Below are 17,832 nucleotides of genomic sequence, written 5' to 3'. Positions count from 1 at the left end.
TGCTTATAGCACTGCAGATATTTCTGGTTCTGTGCAAAAGAAAAAAAAAGTTTTTTGAGGGAAGGGGGCAGGAGATCAGATCAGAAAGAAAACTCAGAAATTTCAAACCCAAAAAGGCAGAAAGAAAGCTATTCAAAGAAAGTTAAGCAGTATGATGTTAAATTTATACTCTCATGAAAAAATTTAATGGTCCACTTCCCTCCAGACTAGGAAGATTGAAAGTCTTAGGGTAAAATCCCAGTTGTTCCTAAAAAGTTCACAGTTCAAGGTGGAAAATGAAGTCTACACATAAATAATCATAGGAGGAACAAATCAAATGCATGATAGAAAATGTACTGTGATGTTGCAATTATTTCTATGAAGATGACCCCACAGAGTGCAAAGTGAATGGACTGTTTCATTTGGGCAGATCTACCTGAACTTTGGGGTTGGAGACGGGCTACTTCCACACTTGGAACAACATAACTAGAGAAGTCGACTTTTGAGCAGCTTCAGTTTCCATGACATACTCTTCAAGTGTTATTAGTGGAACTCAAAATAAGAAAACCTGTTGCATGAATGAATTTGCTTTTTTACTTCCAATTCCATTCAAACATTTACTGACCACCTATTATGTGCAAAACACTGTACTAGGTGCTGGGGCTAAATGGATAAACAAGGTAGCTATGGTCCCTAGCCAGCTAGAACTTAAAGGTTAGTAGGGGAAACAGCTTCAAACATTTCTTTTCATTCAGGGATTTTGACCAACAAACCATAAGACCTGAAACAGTGAGATGTTGAAAAGGAGGAGACCACTGCATGGCTATCCCACAGGGCTGTTATAAAGCTCATAGAATAAAACAGCTTGAAAAACAGTTGATAAAGCCCAAACTGTTATACAAGGGGGAAAGTAATAGTCTATGATGGGTCAAAAGGGGCAACAAATGCTCAAATCCTAAGGAAAGAGACGACAAGCACCCACACAAGCATGCCTCAACAATTAGAAGGTCAACCAGAACATTCAAGCGTATCAGAATGAGAACAGGCTTTGAGTCCCACAGACACTGCCACTTTCTCAGTTGCAAGGCTGGGCCTATTTATTAGTTCTTCATCTGTAAAGTGTAGATAAGAATTGCTACACTGCCTCCCACCTCCATGGTTGTTCTAAGGATTAAACGTATAGACAACTTTACGACACCTAGTTCAATGCCTGACATGCTTAAGTCCTCAATGGTAGCCTTTTGCTTCAGGATGCAAAAATGAAAAAGCCCATTTTAGGGAGAAAGGCACAAGTTACGCTGTTGAGAATGCTTTCGTGAGCTACTGCTGTGGCTGAAATTCAGAATCACATCTAAGATTTAGCCATCATGGCCACTGACACAAAGTAATGGATCAGAAGCTGAGTCATGTTAAAATTTAAAAATGACATGCTACTTACTTCTATATGTTCTTTACAGTATTCCAACCCAATGTCACTAAGTATTTTTTTCACAGTTTTCCGGGCTTTTCTTAAACTGCCAAGATTGTTGACAGGAAGTTGGAACATAGTTTCTATTGGAAAAAAAAATTTAAGTCAAAGTCAAAACACGTACAACTTGTAATATTCACTAATTCCACTGATGACAGGATCATAAACCCTACCCATCTGACAAAAAAGGTGCACAGGTATCCTCATCTAGTGTGTACACACATAGACACACACGCTTGCATGTGCATATGGCTCGACTTATCCATCCATCCATCCATGATCCATCCATCCATCCTTTTTTTAAGACAGAGTCTTGCTCTGTCACGCAGGCTGGAGTGCAGTGCAGTGCACTCATGGTTCATGACTGCAGTGCACTCACGGTTCACCACAGCCTCAACCTTCTGGGCTCAAGTGATCCTCTCGCCTAAGCTTCCCAAGAGGATGGGACTCCAGGAGTGCGCCACTACGCCCAACTAATTAAAAAAATTATTTTTTTGTAGAGACTAGGTCTTACTATGTTGCCCAGGCTGGTCACAAACTCCTGGACTCAAGCCATCCTCCTGCCTTGGCATCCCAAAGTGCTGGGATTACAGGTGTGAGCCACTGAGCCAGGCACGTATCTACTATACTTTGAATACTTAAAGCAGGCAGGCAAAATAAGTACTCTCTGATCTTCCCAGTTTTTAATAGGACATTTTGACTATGAGTCTAATCTGGCGTAATTCTGATAAGACTTTAAAAAAACAGTTCAGCAATGAACTTCAAGTTGAAAATTAGAGAAACAATAGCAATCAATTATTTTTAAATCAAGTGTTCTTTTCTCCTTTTGATGTTGAACATCTGAAAACAGAAAAATGTTTACCAGTTCATCATCATTATACAGTTTTGAGTGCCAGGGTAAAGAGGTTTTTGTTGAATTGGAACTGTCCTGCCTACTGCTATGGTATTCTTAAAAAAACCAAACAAACAAAAACTAAAAACCTTAAGTTTCTGTATACTTCCCAAACTAAATACAGTAATGATATATGACTCGACCAACACATGCTCCCACTCCTGCAACATACCTGGGCAACATACCTGGGCAAAGGCACTCACAAATGTTAACTGTTACAGACTTTAAGGAGGATCCTTTTGAAAAAATGAAAAGCCTGTATGTATGTGAGGGAACTGAAAAATTATTTTAATGACCTCATACATTAAATTAGATAGACCAACTTTCCCAAGTTCCTTAAAACAAAAGTTTGTCTTTAATGAGAAAATAAAATCAGTAAAACTTGGGCAACTGAGAATATGTATGGTTTCTAATGAGATCATAAATGCTTTCCATAATATGGTAAAAATTTATCAATAATCCAAATGTAACACAATTTCACAGGATGTCAAGTTCTAAAACCCAAAATAGCAAAAACAAAAGGCAAAGCACCAGGAATTAAAATTTAATATATGCAAATCCAGTTTTCTAATAAAGGCTGTTACTCTGTAATACTAATATCATCTGTAAATGGCAAGTCAACTAATCCAAATGTAATAAAATGTTGCCTCATTTATTACTCTAATCCAAAATCAACGTTAACTACAAAAAATGGGAAATAAAAGGAGAGCGTGAAATCTACCAAAATCAAACAGTAACCCCTAGAAATTTTCAAACTGGGTATGTTACTCTAACTTAGAAGTCTCAAAATATTCTATATAAAGTACCAAAGAATAACTGGGGCCAAAAATGAAAAAGTATTTTGAAAAAACCTTCTCAGCCTTATCATACTCAAGATAGAATTGCTGCTCACTATGAAGCAATGACTGTGATGTCCCCTGCCCTCTCTGCTCTGCTAATAATCTGACTATTGTGAAGCCAACTACAGACTTAGAAGTCACTTCTGATATAAATTAAGACCAAATCAATTATTTTTCGTCTAAATTGTATTGCTAAATTATTTTAAACCATCTTTTTGTGGTGGCTTAAAATCAGCAAATTCTTTATCACTTGCTTCCTTTAAAACGATTACTACACGCTGGGCGCGGTGGCCCACACCTGTAATCCCAACACTTTGGGAGGCTGAGGAGAGCAGATTACAAGGGGTCAAGAGATCAAGAACAGCCTGGCCAACATGGTGAAACCCCATCTCTACTAAAAATACAAAAAATTAGCTAGGCATAGTGGCACCTGCCTGTAGTCCCAGGAGGCTGAGGCAGGAGAATCGCTTGAACCTGGGAGACGGAGGTTGCAGTGAGCCAAGATCACACCACTGCACTCCAGCCTGGTGACAGAGTGAGATTTCGTCTCAAAAACAAACAAAAAACAAACACAGTTACTACAAATCAGGTCTTTTAGAGAGAAGCACATGCTAGAAAAATATTTCAGAAATACAGAAAAGTGTCACAGGCTAATTCTGAAGAAACCAGGCATTAAAATGGATGCCCACAGATACCTAAGACTGGGAGGAGACGTCTTGTTTCTCTATTCATTTCATAAACTCTCTTTGGGCCAAAATTCAGTTCTTTGGGAACTTCCTGAGTTAACTCTGCTTCACACTTCATAAGAGATGTGTCCAGAAGCCAGACATTAATGGTTTCCCTGCCTCCTGGATCAGTGGCTCAACAATCTTAGAAAAACAAAGACATAAAGATTTGGAAATGTAGCCACCACTGGGGTCATTAGTCTACAGAAAACATTAAGAAGAATCAAGCGGTAGCTTGGGGGAAAGAAAAACCCATTCTCCTAAGTGCCTACCCACAGCTTAAAAAGTTGGTTTAAGACATTAAGATGAAGCATCTCACTGCCTGGTAGGTATTTTTTTCTGAAAAAGTGAGTATGCCCATAAGGGAACTTAGTTGTAAGAAACTTGTAATTTATAAAAAGCGGTATTTCAGCCACAGAGTTGGTGTTGGGTTTACTTATCTATTTTGAATTTAAAAGGTTTATAAATAAAGCAGTGACACTGCTTACTGAGAAATGCTGTACCAAAAAAATGTTATTTTGCTGTAGGCTTAGTAACTAAGAGGAATCTGTATTTTTTTTTTTTTTTTTGAGACGGAGTCTCGCTCTGTCGCACAGGCTGGAGTGCCGTGGCGGGATCTCGGCTCACTGCAACCTCTGCCTCCCGGGTTCACGCCATTCTCCTGCCTCAGCCTCCCCAGTTGCTGGGACTGCAGGCGCCCACCACCATGCCTGGCTAATTTTTTGTATTTTTAGTAGAGACAAGGTTTCACTGTGTTAGCCAGGATGGTCTCGATCTCCTGACCTCGTGATATGTCCAACTCAGCCTCCCAAAGTGCTAGGATTGCAGGTGTGAGCCACCACGCCCGGCCTTTTTTGAGACGGAGTTTTGCCTGTTGCCCAGACTGGAGTACAATGCACAATCTCAGCTCACTGCAACTTCTGCCCCCCGGGTTCAAGCAATTCTCCTCCTCAGCCTCCTGAGTAGCTGGGATTACAGGTGCGTGTCACCACATCACACTAATTTTTGTATTTTTAGTACAGACGGGGTTTCACCATGTTGGCCAGTCTGGTCTCAAATTCCTGACCTCAGGTGATCCACCTGCCTCAGCCTCCCAAAGTGCTGGGATTACAGGTGTGAGCCACTGCGCCTGGCCAGAGTTCCACTTTTCATCCAGGCTGGAGTGTAGTGGTGCAATCACAGCTCATTGCAGCCTCGACCTCCTGGGCACAAGTCATCTTCCCACCTCAGCCCCACCAGGCAGCTGGGACTACAGGTGCACACTACCACGCCTGGCTATATTTTTGTTTTTGTTTTTTGGTAGAGATGGGGTTTTGCCACGTTGCCCAAGCTTGTCCTGAACTCCTGAGCTCAAGTGATCTGCTGGCTTTGGCCTCCCAAAGTGCTGGGATTACAGGTGTGCACCACTATGCCTGGCCAGGAATCTATGTTCACGTTAACTCAGAACATTCTACATCTTTTCAGTGTAAAGATTATAATGCTCTTCATATGCCTATTTCTGACATTCCTAATAACCTTGGAAATTCCATAATGTCCCTTTCTCCAGATAAGTGTGTGCCCTCCATGCGTTTGCTCATGGAGGTCATTTCTCTAAGATTTTCTCCATTTGGAGCTGAAATAACAGTCATATACATTGGCACCTTCAAAAGCATTTGCAAATATTTTTGTTTTTGTTTTTTTTTTTTTTGCTTTAAATACTTTCTCAGTAGATAAAACAAGCACACAATTCAGAAATATAAGCAAAGAAGGCTTCCTTTTCACTCCTATCCCACCAGCCACGCAGCTCCCCATCCCAGAAGGGGCTACTGTTACCCTTTCTTGTGGGCTTTTTGAACTATAACAAGCCAAACAATTCCTTGGAAAAAGTTTCAATCAAACTCTATCAGTCAATCATTATGGATGATAAGAAAAAGAACAGAAGGACCCTATGTTTCTTTGCATCTACTGCTTGCTGTTAAGAAACGTAAGTTCAAATCAATAGCTGGCTCCAGGGTTCATTAATGTTATCTATTTGATTCTCCTTTACAAGTCTGGACAAGGGATCTATATTTAAGTAACTGAGGGGTGGGAACAGAATAGATAAGAAATTGTCTCTGCCTGAAATTCAGGGTCCTTTCCTCACTTTTGAATGCAAAGAGAGCTAAAAACTAAAATATACATAATTATTACTCTTAGGGAGAAAGAAACCTTAACACTAATGCCAAAAATTGTCCCAGAGATGGGTTTTGACATGTGGAAAGATGGGCATACTGTCTCCCCAGATTTGCCCCTTGATAGCTAATCCTTTCTCTTTTGCCTCCTTATCAGCATGGCCATTAAAAAAAAAAAAAAAAAAAATTTGCCTGGTGTGGTGGCTCATGCCTGTAATCCCAGCACTTTAGGAGGCCAAGGCAGGCAGATCACCTGAAGTCAGGAGAGTAGCCTGACCAACATGGAGAAACCCCATCTCTAACAAAAATACAAAATTAGCTGGGTGTGGTGGAGCATGCCTATAATCCCAGCTACTTGGGAGGCTGAGGCAGGAGAATCGCTTGAATCCAGGAGGCTGAGGTTGCGGTGAGCCTAAATCGCGCCATTGCACTCTAGCCTGGGCGACAAGAGCAAAACTCTGTCTCAAAAAAACAAAACAAAACAAAAATCAGAGGAGCATCATTATTCCAATACCAAGGAGAAATAGCTCCCTTTAGCCAAACCTTTCAGCTCATGACATAAAAAAGGAAAAATATCCAATTTAACAAACCCATATATTGTTCATCTGTTAGACAATCATTTTTAAAGCACTTGCAATTAGCCACTCAACACGCTAGGAATAGAGATGAATAAGACATGGTTCTTCCCCTTCAACAGTCCATTTCTTCCAGGTTGGAATACACATAGCCAGCCAGCCCTCAGTCAGTAGGGTTTAGACATTTGTTTTTGCCTGCCCAGCCTCCTCTTGGAGCCGCCTCTGCCACAATTGATGGAAGAGAGAAAGTCGCTTTTCCAGCAGAGCAGAGTATACATGACTCAGTTTGACTAGCTAAGAATATTTCATCTATGTAAGATAATGACCAGTAGAGTTGGACATGTCCCCTAAACAGGGCTGACACTGACACTGAAAACAAGAGTTGGGACCTGCCATCACATGAAGCAAGCAAAGAGAACAATCCCTATTGATATTGTTTAAGGTCCTCGATGCAGCTGTGCCTGAAGAACAGCACTTCCCTACGCCAGCCTTTTCCAATATATATAAACACACACATTATCGTTTCTGCCTAAGTTCATGTCACTCACAACCAAAAGTCTTGACAGACCCACTGGGCAGTGGGACACAGAAGAGAAAGTAAATAATTAAGAGGGAAGATAGGGTATTTTTTTTTTTTCGAGACGGAGTCTTGCTGTCGCCCAGGATGGAGTGCAATGGCACGATCTCGGCTCACTGGAAGCTCCACCTCCCTGGTTCACGCCATTCTCCTGCCTCAGCCTCCTGAGTAGCTGAGCATACAGGCGCCTGCCACCATGCCTGGCTAATTTTTTATATTTTTAGTAGAGATGGGGTTTCACCGTGTTAGCCAGGATGGTCTCGATCTCCTGACCTCTTGATCCACCCACCTCGGCCTCCCAAAGTGCTGGGATTACAGGCGTGAGCCACCATGCCGACCAAGATAGGGTATTTATGCAAAATAATTACACTTGTGAACTGGGTCTAGTAAAAAGAATAGGAGTTTGTAAGATGAAAGTTACTCTAAAAAATGCTTTGGCTCTGATTTCATCAAGTGAAAAAACAAAAAACACTATATGAAAAGAGTTAAACAACCTAAATTATAAATAATTCAGAGAAAGCTCAATGACCTATTAATAATAGAATTAACATTTTCAAGTGTTTTATTTACAACTGAAAGTAACTAGGTGTGGGTACAATGTCTCACACCCATAATCCCAGCATGTTAGGGGGCCGGGTTTGAGACCAGACTGAGCAACACAGCAAGACCTATGCAGAAACGGGTGTGGACCTGTAGTCCTAGATACAGGGGGCTGAGGTGGGAGGATCATTTGAGCCCAGGAGTTCAAGGCTGCAGTGAGCAATGATCGTGCCACTGCGCTCCAGACTGGGTGACAGACTAAGGTCCTGCCTTTAAAATAAATAGAGAGTAACTAGCTTTTTGGTAAGCACATGCCACCTGATGAACTACATGTAAACGTTCCACCATTATTATTTTTGAGAAAGGGTCTCACTCTGTATTACCCAGGCTGGACTGCAGTGGTATGATCACAGCTCACTGCAGCCTCAATTCTCCGGGCTCAAGCAATCCTTCTGCCTCAGCCTCGAAAGTAGATGAGACTAGAGGTAGACGCCACCACATTCAGCTAATTAAAAAAAAAATTTAATAGGGGTCCTCCCTATGCTGCCCAGGCTGGTCTCCAACTCTTGAGCTCAAGTGATCTTCTTACCTCGACTCCGTGAAGTGTTGGGATTACAGGTATGGGCCACTGTGCCCAGCCAACATTCAATTTTGGAGACTAACACTGTTGAGTGAACAAGACATACTCATTCCTATTAGCCCTTGCAAATTATACCCACATCTACTGATTAGGGCCCAAACATTAAAGTTGTACTAATCCAGGCCCAAATCCTATTCATGTGCTTTCTTACAAAGCAAGAGTCAGACAGCTGGAATGAAAATCTGAGATTCATCTAGGCCCTAGGCTATAGATAAAGTAAAACCATATGCATAATATATGTATCTGTGCAGAAACTTTTCAGTTTAAGTCCCATCTTCTTTTGGTTTTGTTGGTTGTGCTTTTGAGGTCTTAGTCATGAATTCTTTGCCTAGATCAATGTCCACGAGAGTTTTCCCTAGGTTTCCCTAGTTTCAGGTCTCACTTTGAGTCTTTTTTCTATCTTGAGCTGATTTCTGTATACGGTGACAGATAAGGGTCTAGTTTCATTCTTCTGCATCATGGTAATCCAATTTTCCTAGCAACATTGACTGAATAAGGTGTCCTCGTACATTATTTGGGTGATGGATACACTGAAAGCCCAGATTTCTTTTTTTTTTTTTTGAGACAGTTTTACTCTTGTTGCCCAGGCTGGAGTGCAATGGCGTGATCTTGGCTCACTGCAACATCCGCCTCCCAGGTTCAAGCAATTCTGCCTCAGCCTCCTGAGTAGCTGAGATTACAGGTATGTGCCACCACACCCGGCGAATATTTGTATTTTGAGTAGAGACGGGGTTTTGCTATCTTGGCCAGGCTGGTCTTGAACTCCTGACCGCAAGTGATCTGCCCACCTTGGCCTCTCAAAGTGCTGGGATTAGAGGCATGAACTACCACACCCAGCCCTAAAAGCCCAGATTTCACCACTGAACAATATGTCTATGTAACAAAACTGCACTTGTATCCCTTAAATTAATACACATAAAAAATTTTTAATTAAAAAAAATCTGATCCTCTCTCTCTTCCAAGTATCAAAAGTAAAAACATTTACTCCATGTACCAAGAGGTACAGAGAACCTGGCTCAAGAGGAAAAAATATTTGTAAGCTCACTGTATAGTGGAAGGATGATGACATAACATCGGTAACTGTGAACTTTAAGCAAAGAGGTAATTAACTGACCAACAATCACAATCATTTATGAAACAACTGCTCTGCCAAAAGCCCTGGATCTAGTCAGAGGCTGTACTCAGCTTCTTCTGGGTCAGGCAGACAGATAATCACCCAACAGATGACAGTCCTAGTTTAGCAGGCTCAAGGTAAGGTCTGCAGGATCTGACACACCAAGAATCAGTGGAACTTGTCTATGGTAGTTCTGCAGAGCTACCACATCAAGGATGGCACCGTATAGTCTGTATTTTTAAGGGAAGAAAAAAAGCAGAAAAGCATTTACTAGTATCATCTGAAAGTAAAACAAAACAAAGACAAAACAAACAAAAAGATAAACCTGTTTTAGATAAGCAAAAGACAACCCAGCCGAACACCTCTGAACAGGCACAGATGAGCCAGAAGAAAAAGCTAGCCTCCAAGTCCAAACTTGTCCAGATCACATTTTAAACTATTTCAAGTGCGGATCTAGTATGTCATAGTGTGTCCTACTTTCCTTCAACTGCAGGTATAACTTTGCTACTTTACAATGTTCAGGAACCCAAACCTGAACATATCCCAAAGTGATGATTAATGTATCAGTTACACTAGTGAATGCAAAACTTTCATTTCCACTAGGAAAAGAATCTCTAATATTTCACTGAGAGCTACACAAGGATCGTTACTTCTTCCTGGTTAACACCTAAACATAAGCTGCACTTAGCCTAAACCAGTGATTTTCAAATCTCATTTATTTTTTTGAGATGGAGTCTCCCTCTGTTACCTAGGCTGCAGTGCAGTGGTGTGATCTCAGCTCACTGCAACCTCTGCCTCCCAGGTTCCAGCGATTCTCCCACCTCAGTCTTTCGAGCAGCTGGGATTACAGGCACGTGCCACCAGGCTGGCCTAATTTTTTTATATTTTTAGTAGAGATGGGGTTTCGGCATGTTGGCCAGGCTGGTCTCGAACTCCTGACCTCAAGTGATCTGCCTGCCTCGGCCTCCCAAAGCGCTGGGATTACAGGTGTGAGCCACTGCACCTAGCTTCAAACTTTTTTTTAAAAGCTGTGAAATCCTTGTTTCCAAAGGAATCTTAGGTGAAATATAAAAAAGATAAAAACTAGCAGTGCTCAGGTTGAAAGAGAGAAAAAAAGGTTCCCTGCCACCAGTACCTCCAGGAAATAGTCACTAATCTAAACTAAGCCTGTGATGCAAATTTATGCAAAAGTGGCAGGTTACCGAAATGTAGAATCTGGGCCTAGTGGGCAATCAAACCAAAGCATGAAGTTTGATGGCTACAGAAGAATTCTGACAGTTTACTGAAAATCTTCACCAAATAACATTAGTCTGATCAAAGTATGAAGTGATAGGGAATCCACAGTAAACCTAAAGGATCAGAAAATAAAAGTTTACAGTGTGATTTTTTTAAAAAACATTTCTACCCTAAAGTTGTAAAGAAAAACACAGTCTCTCTGGGATTATCTTTTACCTGGGGTTGGGAGAAGAGAAGAGTGTGGAATCAAGGGCTAGAAATGATGCTATCACTAGTGAAGAAAACGGCAGCTGTCAGGATGGGCACCATGGCTCATGTCTGTAAACCCAGCACTTTGGGAGGCCAAGGCAGGCAATCACTAGAGGCCAGGAGTTGGCGACCAGCCTGGCCAACATGGTGAAACCCCATCTCTACTAAAAATACAATAAAATTAGTTGTGCATGATGGCACATACCTGTAATCCTAGCTATTTGGGAGGCTGAGGCCTGAGAATCGTTTGAATCTGGGAGGTGGGGGTTGCAGTGAGCAGAGATCACGCCATTGCATTCCAGCCTGGGCAACAGAGTGAGACTCTGTCAAAAAAAAAAAAAAAAAAAAAAAAAAAAAAAAAAAAAAGGGTAGCTGTATTTTCTAAGTTAATAAAAATGAGGAAGACAATCAGGCTACTATGATATAAACAATTTCATTTTTTGATAACATCAACCCAAGTTACTATGTAAGAATTTCAGACCCTTGATACTTAAATTACTCCAACTGATGCTGATGCAAGAATTTTTACATATATCTTATAACCCCCACTGGGGTTTAAGAGGAAGACTTTTGAAGTTTCTTTAAACCAACGATCTAACTAAAAAATGTCAAGTTACGCTGGCAATTTTCTAAGAGGGACAAGCATTTGATTCTCATGAACAGAATCAAAGCATCAGTTAACCGCTACCTGTGACGACACTTCTATTTAAAGAACAGATTTTGTTATGTCTCTGTGGAAACATTCAGTACCTGTTAAGATAAAAACTAATCAGAAAGAAAACATCAATCCTGGGAAAACAAAACAGAAGGGTGTGTGTCTAACCTAACGGTCTGCAACTGGGCCTACAGCGGAAAGCTGGAGGAGGTGAAGGAGAGGATTCTGGCTAATAAATCCCTGGCTATGAGAACTGACCAGGACACAAGTGCACTGCATTGGGCAGGCTCAACCAGACATACATAAATTGCTGAATTTTTGTTTCAACTTGGAGTGCCAGTAAATGATAAATACTATGCAATGTTGGTCTCCTCTTTAGACTGCTGTTTGTGCTGGCCAGAATGAGACTGTAAAAGCCCTTCTGGAAAAGGTGCTCAAGTGAATGCTGTCAATCAAAATGGCTCTACTCCCCTGCATCATGCAGTTTCCAAAAACAGGCATGAGATTGCCGTCATGTTACTAGAAGGTGAGGCTAATCCAGATGGTAAGGATCATTATGAGGCTACAGCAAAGTACCGGGCCACAGCCAAGGGTAACTTGAAGATGATTCATATCCTTCTGTATTACAAAGCATCCACAAACATCCAAGACACTGAGGGTAACACTTAGCCTGTGATAAGAGTGAAGAAGCAAAACTGCTGGTGTCCCAAGAAGCAATATTTACATAGAGAATAAAGAAGAAAAGAAACCCCACAAGTGGCCAAAGGTGGCCTGGGTTTAATACTCAAGAGAATGGTAGAAGATTAAACAGCTTGGATTTCTTCTTACTTTATATGTTGTGATGCTGTCCCTAGTGTGCTGGAAAATAACGTACTTGGGCACAAGACATCATGTGCAAATGTTTTCTCACCTTCAAAGTCTTATAAACATGTTGACTATTGTTCCTGTTGAGGTTCTTGTTCTAAACTTACAGCTTCCTTTCCGGGCACTGAATAACTATTGACATTGTTCTACTGTTGTCATATATTCTTGTATACTGAATTTCGGCTAATTCTGAGTAAGTGATTCCGTGGCTGTTGTGAATCTTCAGTACCCCCCGAGCATGCACCTTGTATCAGTCTCTGAAACAGATTAGCTCCAATAGCAACAGGCTAGTTCTTCTGCTAGATGGTTCTAGATGGACTCCCTCCGTGATGTTCCTCCATACAGTTAAACATCCTAACTTTTTTTTTTTTTTTTTTTTTTGAGACGGAGTCTCGCTCTGTCGCCCAGACTGGAGTGCAGTGGCGCGATCTCGGCTCACTGCAAGCTCCGCCTCCCGGGTTCACGCCATTCTCCTGCCTCAGCCTCCGGAGTAGCTGGGACTACAGGCGCCCGCCACCACGCCCGGCTAATTTCTTTTTATATTTTTAGTAGAGACGGGGTTTCACCGTGTTAGCCAGGATGGTCTCGATCTCCTGACCTCGTGATCCGCCCGCCTCAGCCTCCCAAAGTGCTGGGATTACAGGCTTGAGCCACCGCGCCCGGCCTCCTAACTTTTTTTTCAAGCTCACTCAGGCCTATGCCAAATATTATTTTTCCCCAACCATGAGATTTTATTTTTGTGACAGGAGGAATATTTACATATTTTAGTGGACCACATTTTAAGTTGGGGGTTGTGCTCTAAAGTAATGAAAAACAACTTCTCATGTACACGTGTATTTTTTTTTTTGATAAGCTTTCCCAAGATAAAATGTATGGTTTTTAAAAAAGAAAGTTTTAAAGTACCTATATCAAGTCATTTTATATTGAAAAAAAGTCAAGCTTGTTAAAATGATATGTAACAAAATATATTGATGTGTGTTTCAGAAACTAAAAAATAAAATGTTGAAAGAAAAAACCATCATTCTTGTATTTACACATTGTCTTTCCTTCCTACCTTTCCCTCAGCAACATATTTAATACCTGTCTATATCACTCATTGAATCAAAAACTGTGGTCACAGTAAAACCCTATTTCTTCTTATAGCCAATAAGCCTTTACTGTTTCTATTTTAGGATTTGCATCTGAACTAGTGAACATACTTTATTTACATGTGCCATTAAGCCCTACATTTAAATCAAACCAGTTGCAAAAAGGTTTATATATTTGCAATTTAAAAAAATTAATCTTTTTTTTTTTTTTTTTTGAGACGGAGTCTTGCTCTGTTGCCCAGGCTGGAGTGCAGTGGCTGGATCTCAGCTCACTGCAAGCTCCGCCTCCCGGGTTTAAGCCATTCTCCTGCCTCAGCCTCCCAAGTAGCTGGGACTACAAGCGCCGCCACCTCGCCCGGCTAGTATTTTGTACTTTTTAGTAGAGACGGGGTTTCACCGCGTTAGCCAGGATGGTCTCGATCTCCTGACCTCGTGATCCGCCCCATCTTGGCCTCCCAAAGTGCTGGGATTACAGGCTTGAGCCACCGCGCCCAGCCTAAAAAATTAATCTTATACAGCTTTGCTTTAAGATTGAGAGCCTACAGCCAGTCTGGAAATAATCACCCCACTCAATCTTTTTCTAAAATACACAGCCCTGAACAGAGGTAGCTGATTTCCATTCTCCTATAAGCTTGGGCAAAAGAGCCTCCAGATGCCGGAAACTCTTCATAGAAAGGCAGCTCTGATGCCTCCTCCTTTTCCTCTCCTCCCTCCCCCATCCATAAAACACATAATTCTGACTATCCAGGGCAGAATGATCTTCTGGATTAGCAGATAAAACTGTGCGGCAAGAGAGAGGTAAGAAAATAAAGTTTAGTCTCCTCTTTCCTTAAGCTTACTGGAAAATGTACAGTAGTACTGAGGCTGAAAAGGGGGGTGAGGGAGTTAGAGAACCAGGAAGATTAGAAAGAAAACTACTTTGCAAATGACGACACTTATGTACTGAAAGCTAAATTTGAACAATGAACATCAATTATATTGCCTAGGATAATCGTATTATAATACTTTTAATAAAGATAAGCGGTTTCTGTATTCCTCTATTTTTACTAGCTTCACTGGACTTTTACTATTCTCCCAGTTTGATAATAAAAGATAACCAAATACAAAACTGCCTCCAAAAATAAACATTGATTTTCTTCAAGTTTTTAACTGTTCTCAATTATTCTTTGTAATTTTTATAACCATTTCTTTAGTGTAAATTTATGCAAGGCGAAAGATGACATTTTATCTAAATACAGCATTCTATACAAAAATGTTTAGTCAAAGTAATATTTTTTGTCACTTTCCATCAACATGTGTGAATCCTTTCTACAAAAAAAACATGCTCTAAAAGATTGTTGCCTGATCACCTCAAGTGAGAGGGGGCACAAAATCCCACCAGGCAGCTCATTCCACACTGGACAGCTTTACAATGTTGTGTAACCTGCCCATAGCTCTCAGTTAGGCTATAAATTCCCCAGTCACATGACAGCCTTTCAAAACTTTAAGACACGCCCCTCTTCTCCCAGTGAACCAGGATCAGTTCTTCTCACCATTCCTTCCGTGATCTCACAGGCCACTCTCCAAAGTTATGTTCCAGCTTGTCAGTCTCCCCAGTTCCCTGAATAAACTGTTATTCGGATGTGACATATTCAGGAGATGTCAATTGATACAACACTACCCTAATTCTGGACATTATTTTTCAATTAATGCCCCTGAAAAGTGCATTTGTGTCAGTGGCATCCATTTCATACATATGACATAAAAAATATTTTTAAAAATATGCAGTGCCTTTTCAGAGTTAGCTTGTTCAGCTGGTGAGGAAAAAGATAGTTTGGACTGAATCTGAATCACAATCACCAGTCTTCAGTGTCTCCTCAACTGCAGGAACACAAACATTCTGTTTCTGAAATGAGGGTTGGAAAAACAAAACCAAAAACGAAAAAACAAATGTCCAGTACAGGCCTTAGGAAAGTCAAAAGACTGAGACTCATCTTCCAAATCACATCAGGAGAATTTCCTGAGCCCAGGAGGCAGAGGTTGCAGTGAGCCGAGATTGTGCCACTGCACTCCAGCCTGGACTCCATCTTTCAACTGAAATCTGTTATGAAAAAGCAGCACTCTGAATCACTGAACCCAGGGGTTGCCTAATCTAAACTCTTCTCATCTTACAAATTAGCAGCTGAGGTGAAGCAACTGCTTGCCCATGAGCGAGCTGGGTCTCAAGGCCACCCTCCATACCTAAGATGCAGCACTCCTCTCATTACCCATGCAGACTGAACTCTATCTCTGACACTCACTAAAAACAAACAGCAGCATATTCCCTACATACATCTGAAAGTGCCAGAACTTCAATACCCAAGGTTGAAATGGTCTTCAAAAATTAAAAGGCTCAGCCAAACCAGCTGAAGCAATAATACGGAGATTAAGAATCTGTACACATCTCAAGTCAGTCAGATGGTTCTATCACATCCAGAGAAGAAAGAATTCAGCTCTGAGGACACTTGTCTTAAATCACTCTTACCATCACCATGGAGGTCAAGAGTCACTAGATAGTCACATCTGAATAATCTGATTCTATCAAAATCATAAGGGCAATATCTTGTAAAATGAAAACCACAACCTTGATATCCTTAAATAACAGGCTAGCTTTTCAAAAAACAGATGTATCCTATGTCTCCCCTTTATTATTTTCCCATTGTTAATCCTCTAAGCATGTTCTTCTGAAAGTCCCTTGGGAAACTAGAGGCTTCCTTTTTTGAAAGGAGGGAGTTGATAGGAGGCTTGTCTGTTCTCAACTACCTCCAGGCTCCAGTCAAACTGGGAGAACAGTTAAAAGTCCAAAAAGTTACATAAGCAACTGGGAAGCGGGAACACAGGACCACACATAAACTTGTATATCAACGTTCTCAGCAGCATTATTCATAATACCCCCAAAATAGGAACAACTCAAAACAATTGATAAATGAAACGTGTTTATATCCACATAATGGGATATGATTCAGCCACGAAAAGGAATAAAGTACTGATACATGTTCCAACATGAACCTTGAAAACATTATACTAAGTGAATAAAATCAACCACAAAAGGCCAAATATTGTATGATTCCACTCATGAGGTACTTAGAATAAACAAATTCATAGGAATAGAAAAGTAAAATGGTGGTTGCCAGGGGCTAGGTAAAGGAAGAAACGGACTTATTAACAGGTATAGAGTTTCAGTTCTGCAAGATTAAAAAAGGCTAAAATGGTAAAGTTTATGTATACTTTACAACAATTAAAAGTAAACACATTCTTTTTTTTTTTAAAGTGGTTACTGGGAAATTTAAGGCAGCAGTGTTGATTACGGAAGCAGACAAAGTCTGCTTATAATTTCAACAGCAGCGTAGTCTGGGTTCAAAATCAGGGGCATTTCTCACTGATGGGTCTCTACCAAAATGTGAGTATCAGGCATTTGTTAATACTCCCCAGTAAAGGACAGATCCTCTAGAACAAACCGTGGATGTAACACAGCATTTTGAAGGTCTATACAAATTTCCAGACCATTTTTAACACTATAATCATTTAATATGAGTAGTAATACATTAATGGAACCTAGGCGGCTCCAAAACCTTTAAGTACTTAAAGAAAAAAAAAATGGTAGAGAGTTCATGTTATTGGCAAATCTGCTCCACTCCAAGAGGCCAGGGACAGTGTATCATATTACTTTTGGCAATGAAGGCCCTGATTCACCCTGGCTTAACTAATAGATTTAATACAGCTGGGGTTCCTTCAGTGAGACATTCAACTACTTTGTTTCGCAGACTTGAGCGTGTGGCAGTAGAAAAAAGATCTTCAGAGAATTCCCACATGTTAAATTTTCAAATCACCTTAAGTTTCCACTACAAAAGCAGAAGTGCAAGAGAAGAGGTCCTGGGAAAAATGAAATGGAAAGCTTTTGAAAGGTAACAGAATGATGAAAAATCTAATTTTAGCACTTTAAGGAAGTTTGTTTTCTCTCATGCTGGTGTAGTTCATTAATAGCAAATCAATAATCTAACTGTAAACAGCCTGGCTCATCACATTACCTACCAATTATACAAAAATTATAATCACACTGTGATTTAAAAGTTTTATTTATTTTATTTTATTTATTTTTTTTGAGACAGAGTCTCGCTCTGTTGCCCAGGCTGGAGTGCAGTGGCGCGATCTCGGCTCACTGCAAGCTCCGCCTCCCGGGTTCACGCCATTCTCCTGCCTCAGCCTCCCGAGTAGCTGGGACT

General features: G+C 40.8%; 1 protein-coding gene and 1 pseudogene across 5 annotated transcripts in view; one reads left to right on the top strand and one right to left on the bottom strand.

Annotated features, from left to right (window-relative positions):
• The window catches only part of ADNP (activity dependent neuroprotector homeobox), a 43,695-nt gene that overhangs the window by 13,182 nt on the left and 12,681 nt on the right, over positions 1-17,832 (bottom strand). For 4 of the 5 annotated variants that reach the window (XM_050807430.1, XM_050807432.1, XM_050807434.1 and 1 more), the window contains one exon: positions 1,418-1,530. In XM_050807430.1, coding sequence (XP_050663387.1) covers positions 1,418-1,525 — 108 coding nt within the window. In that variant the 5' untranslated portion in view covers positions 1,526-1,530. Of the gene's footprint in view, positions 1-1,417; positions 3,726-17,832 lie in introns of all 5 variants that reach the window. The other variant, XM_050807431.1, reaches the window with a different exon arrangement.
• On the top strand, positions 11,754-12,387 carry LOC126964096 (26S proteasome non-ATPase regulatory subunit 10-like; annotated as a pseudogene).

The sequence above is a fragment of the Macaca thibetana genome, chromosome 10, assembly GCF_024542745.1.
Source record: "Macaca thibetana thibetana isolate TM-01 chromosome 10, ASM2454274v1, whole genome shotgun sequence".
NCBI classification, from domain to species: Eukaryota; Metazoa; Chordata; class Mammalia; order Primates; family Cercopithecidae; genus Macaca; species Macaca thibetana.
Note: the sequence above shows the minus strand (reverse complement) of the source record. Positions and strands in the feature narration are given on the sequence as shown.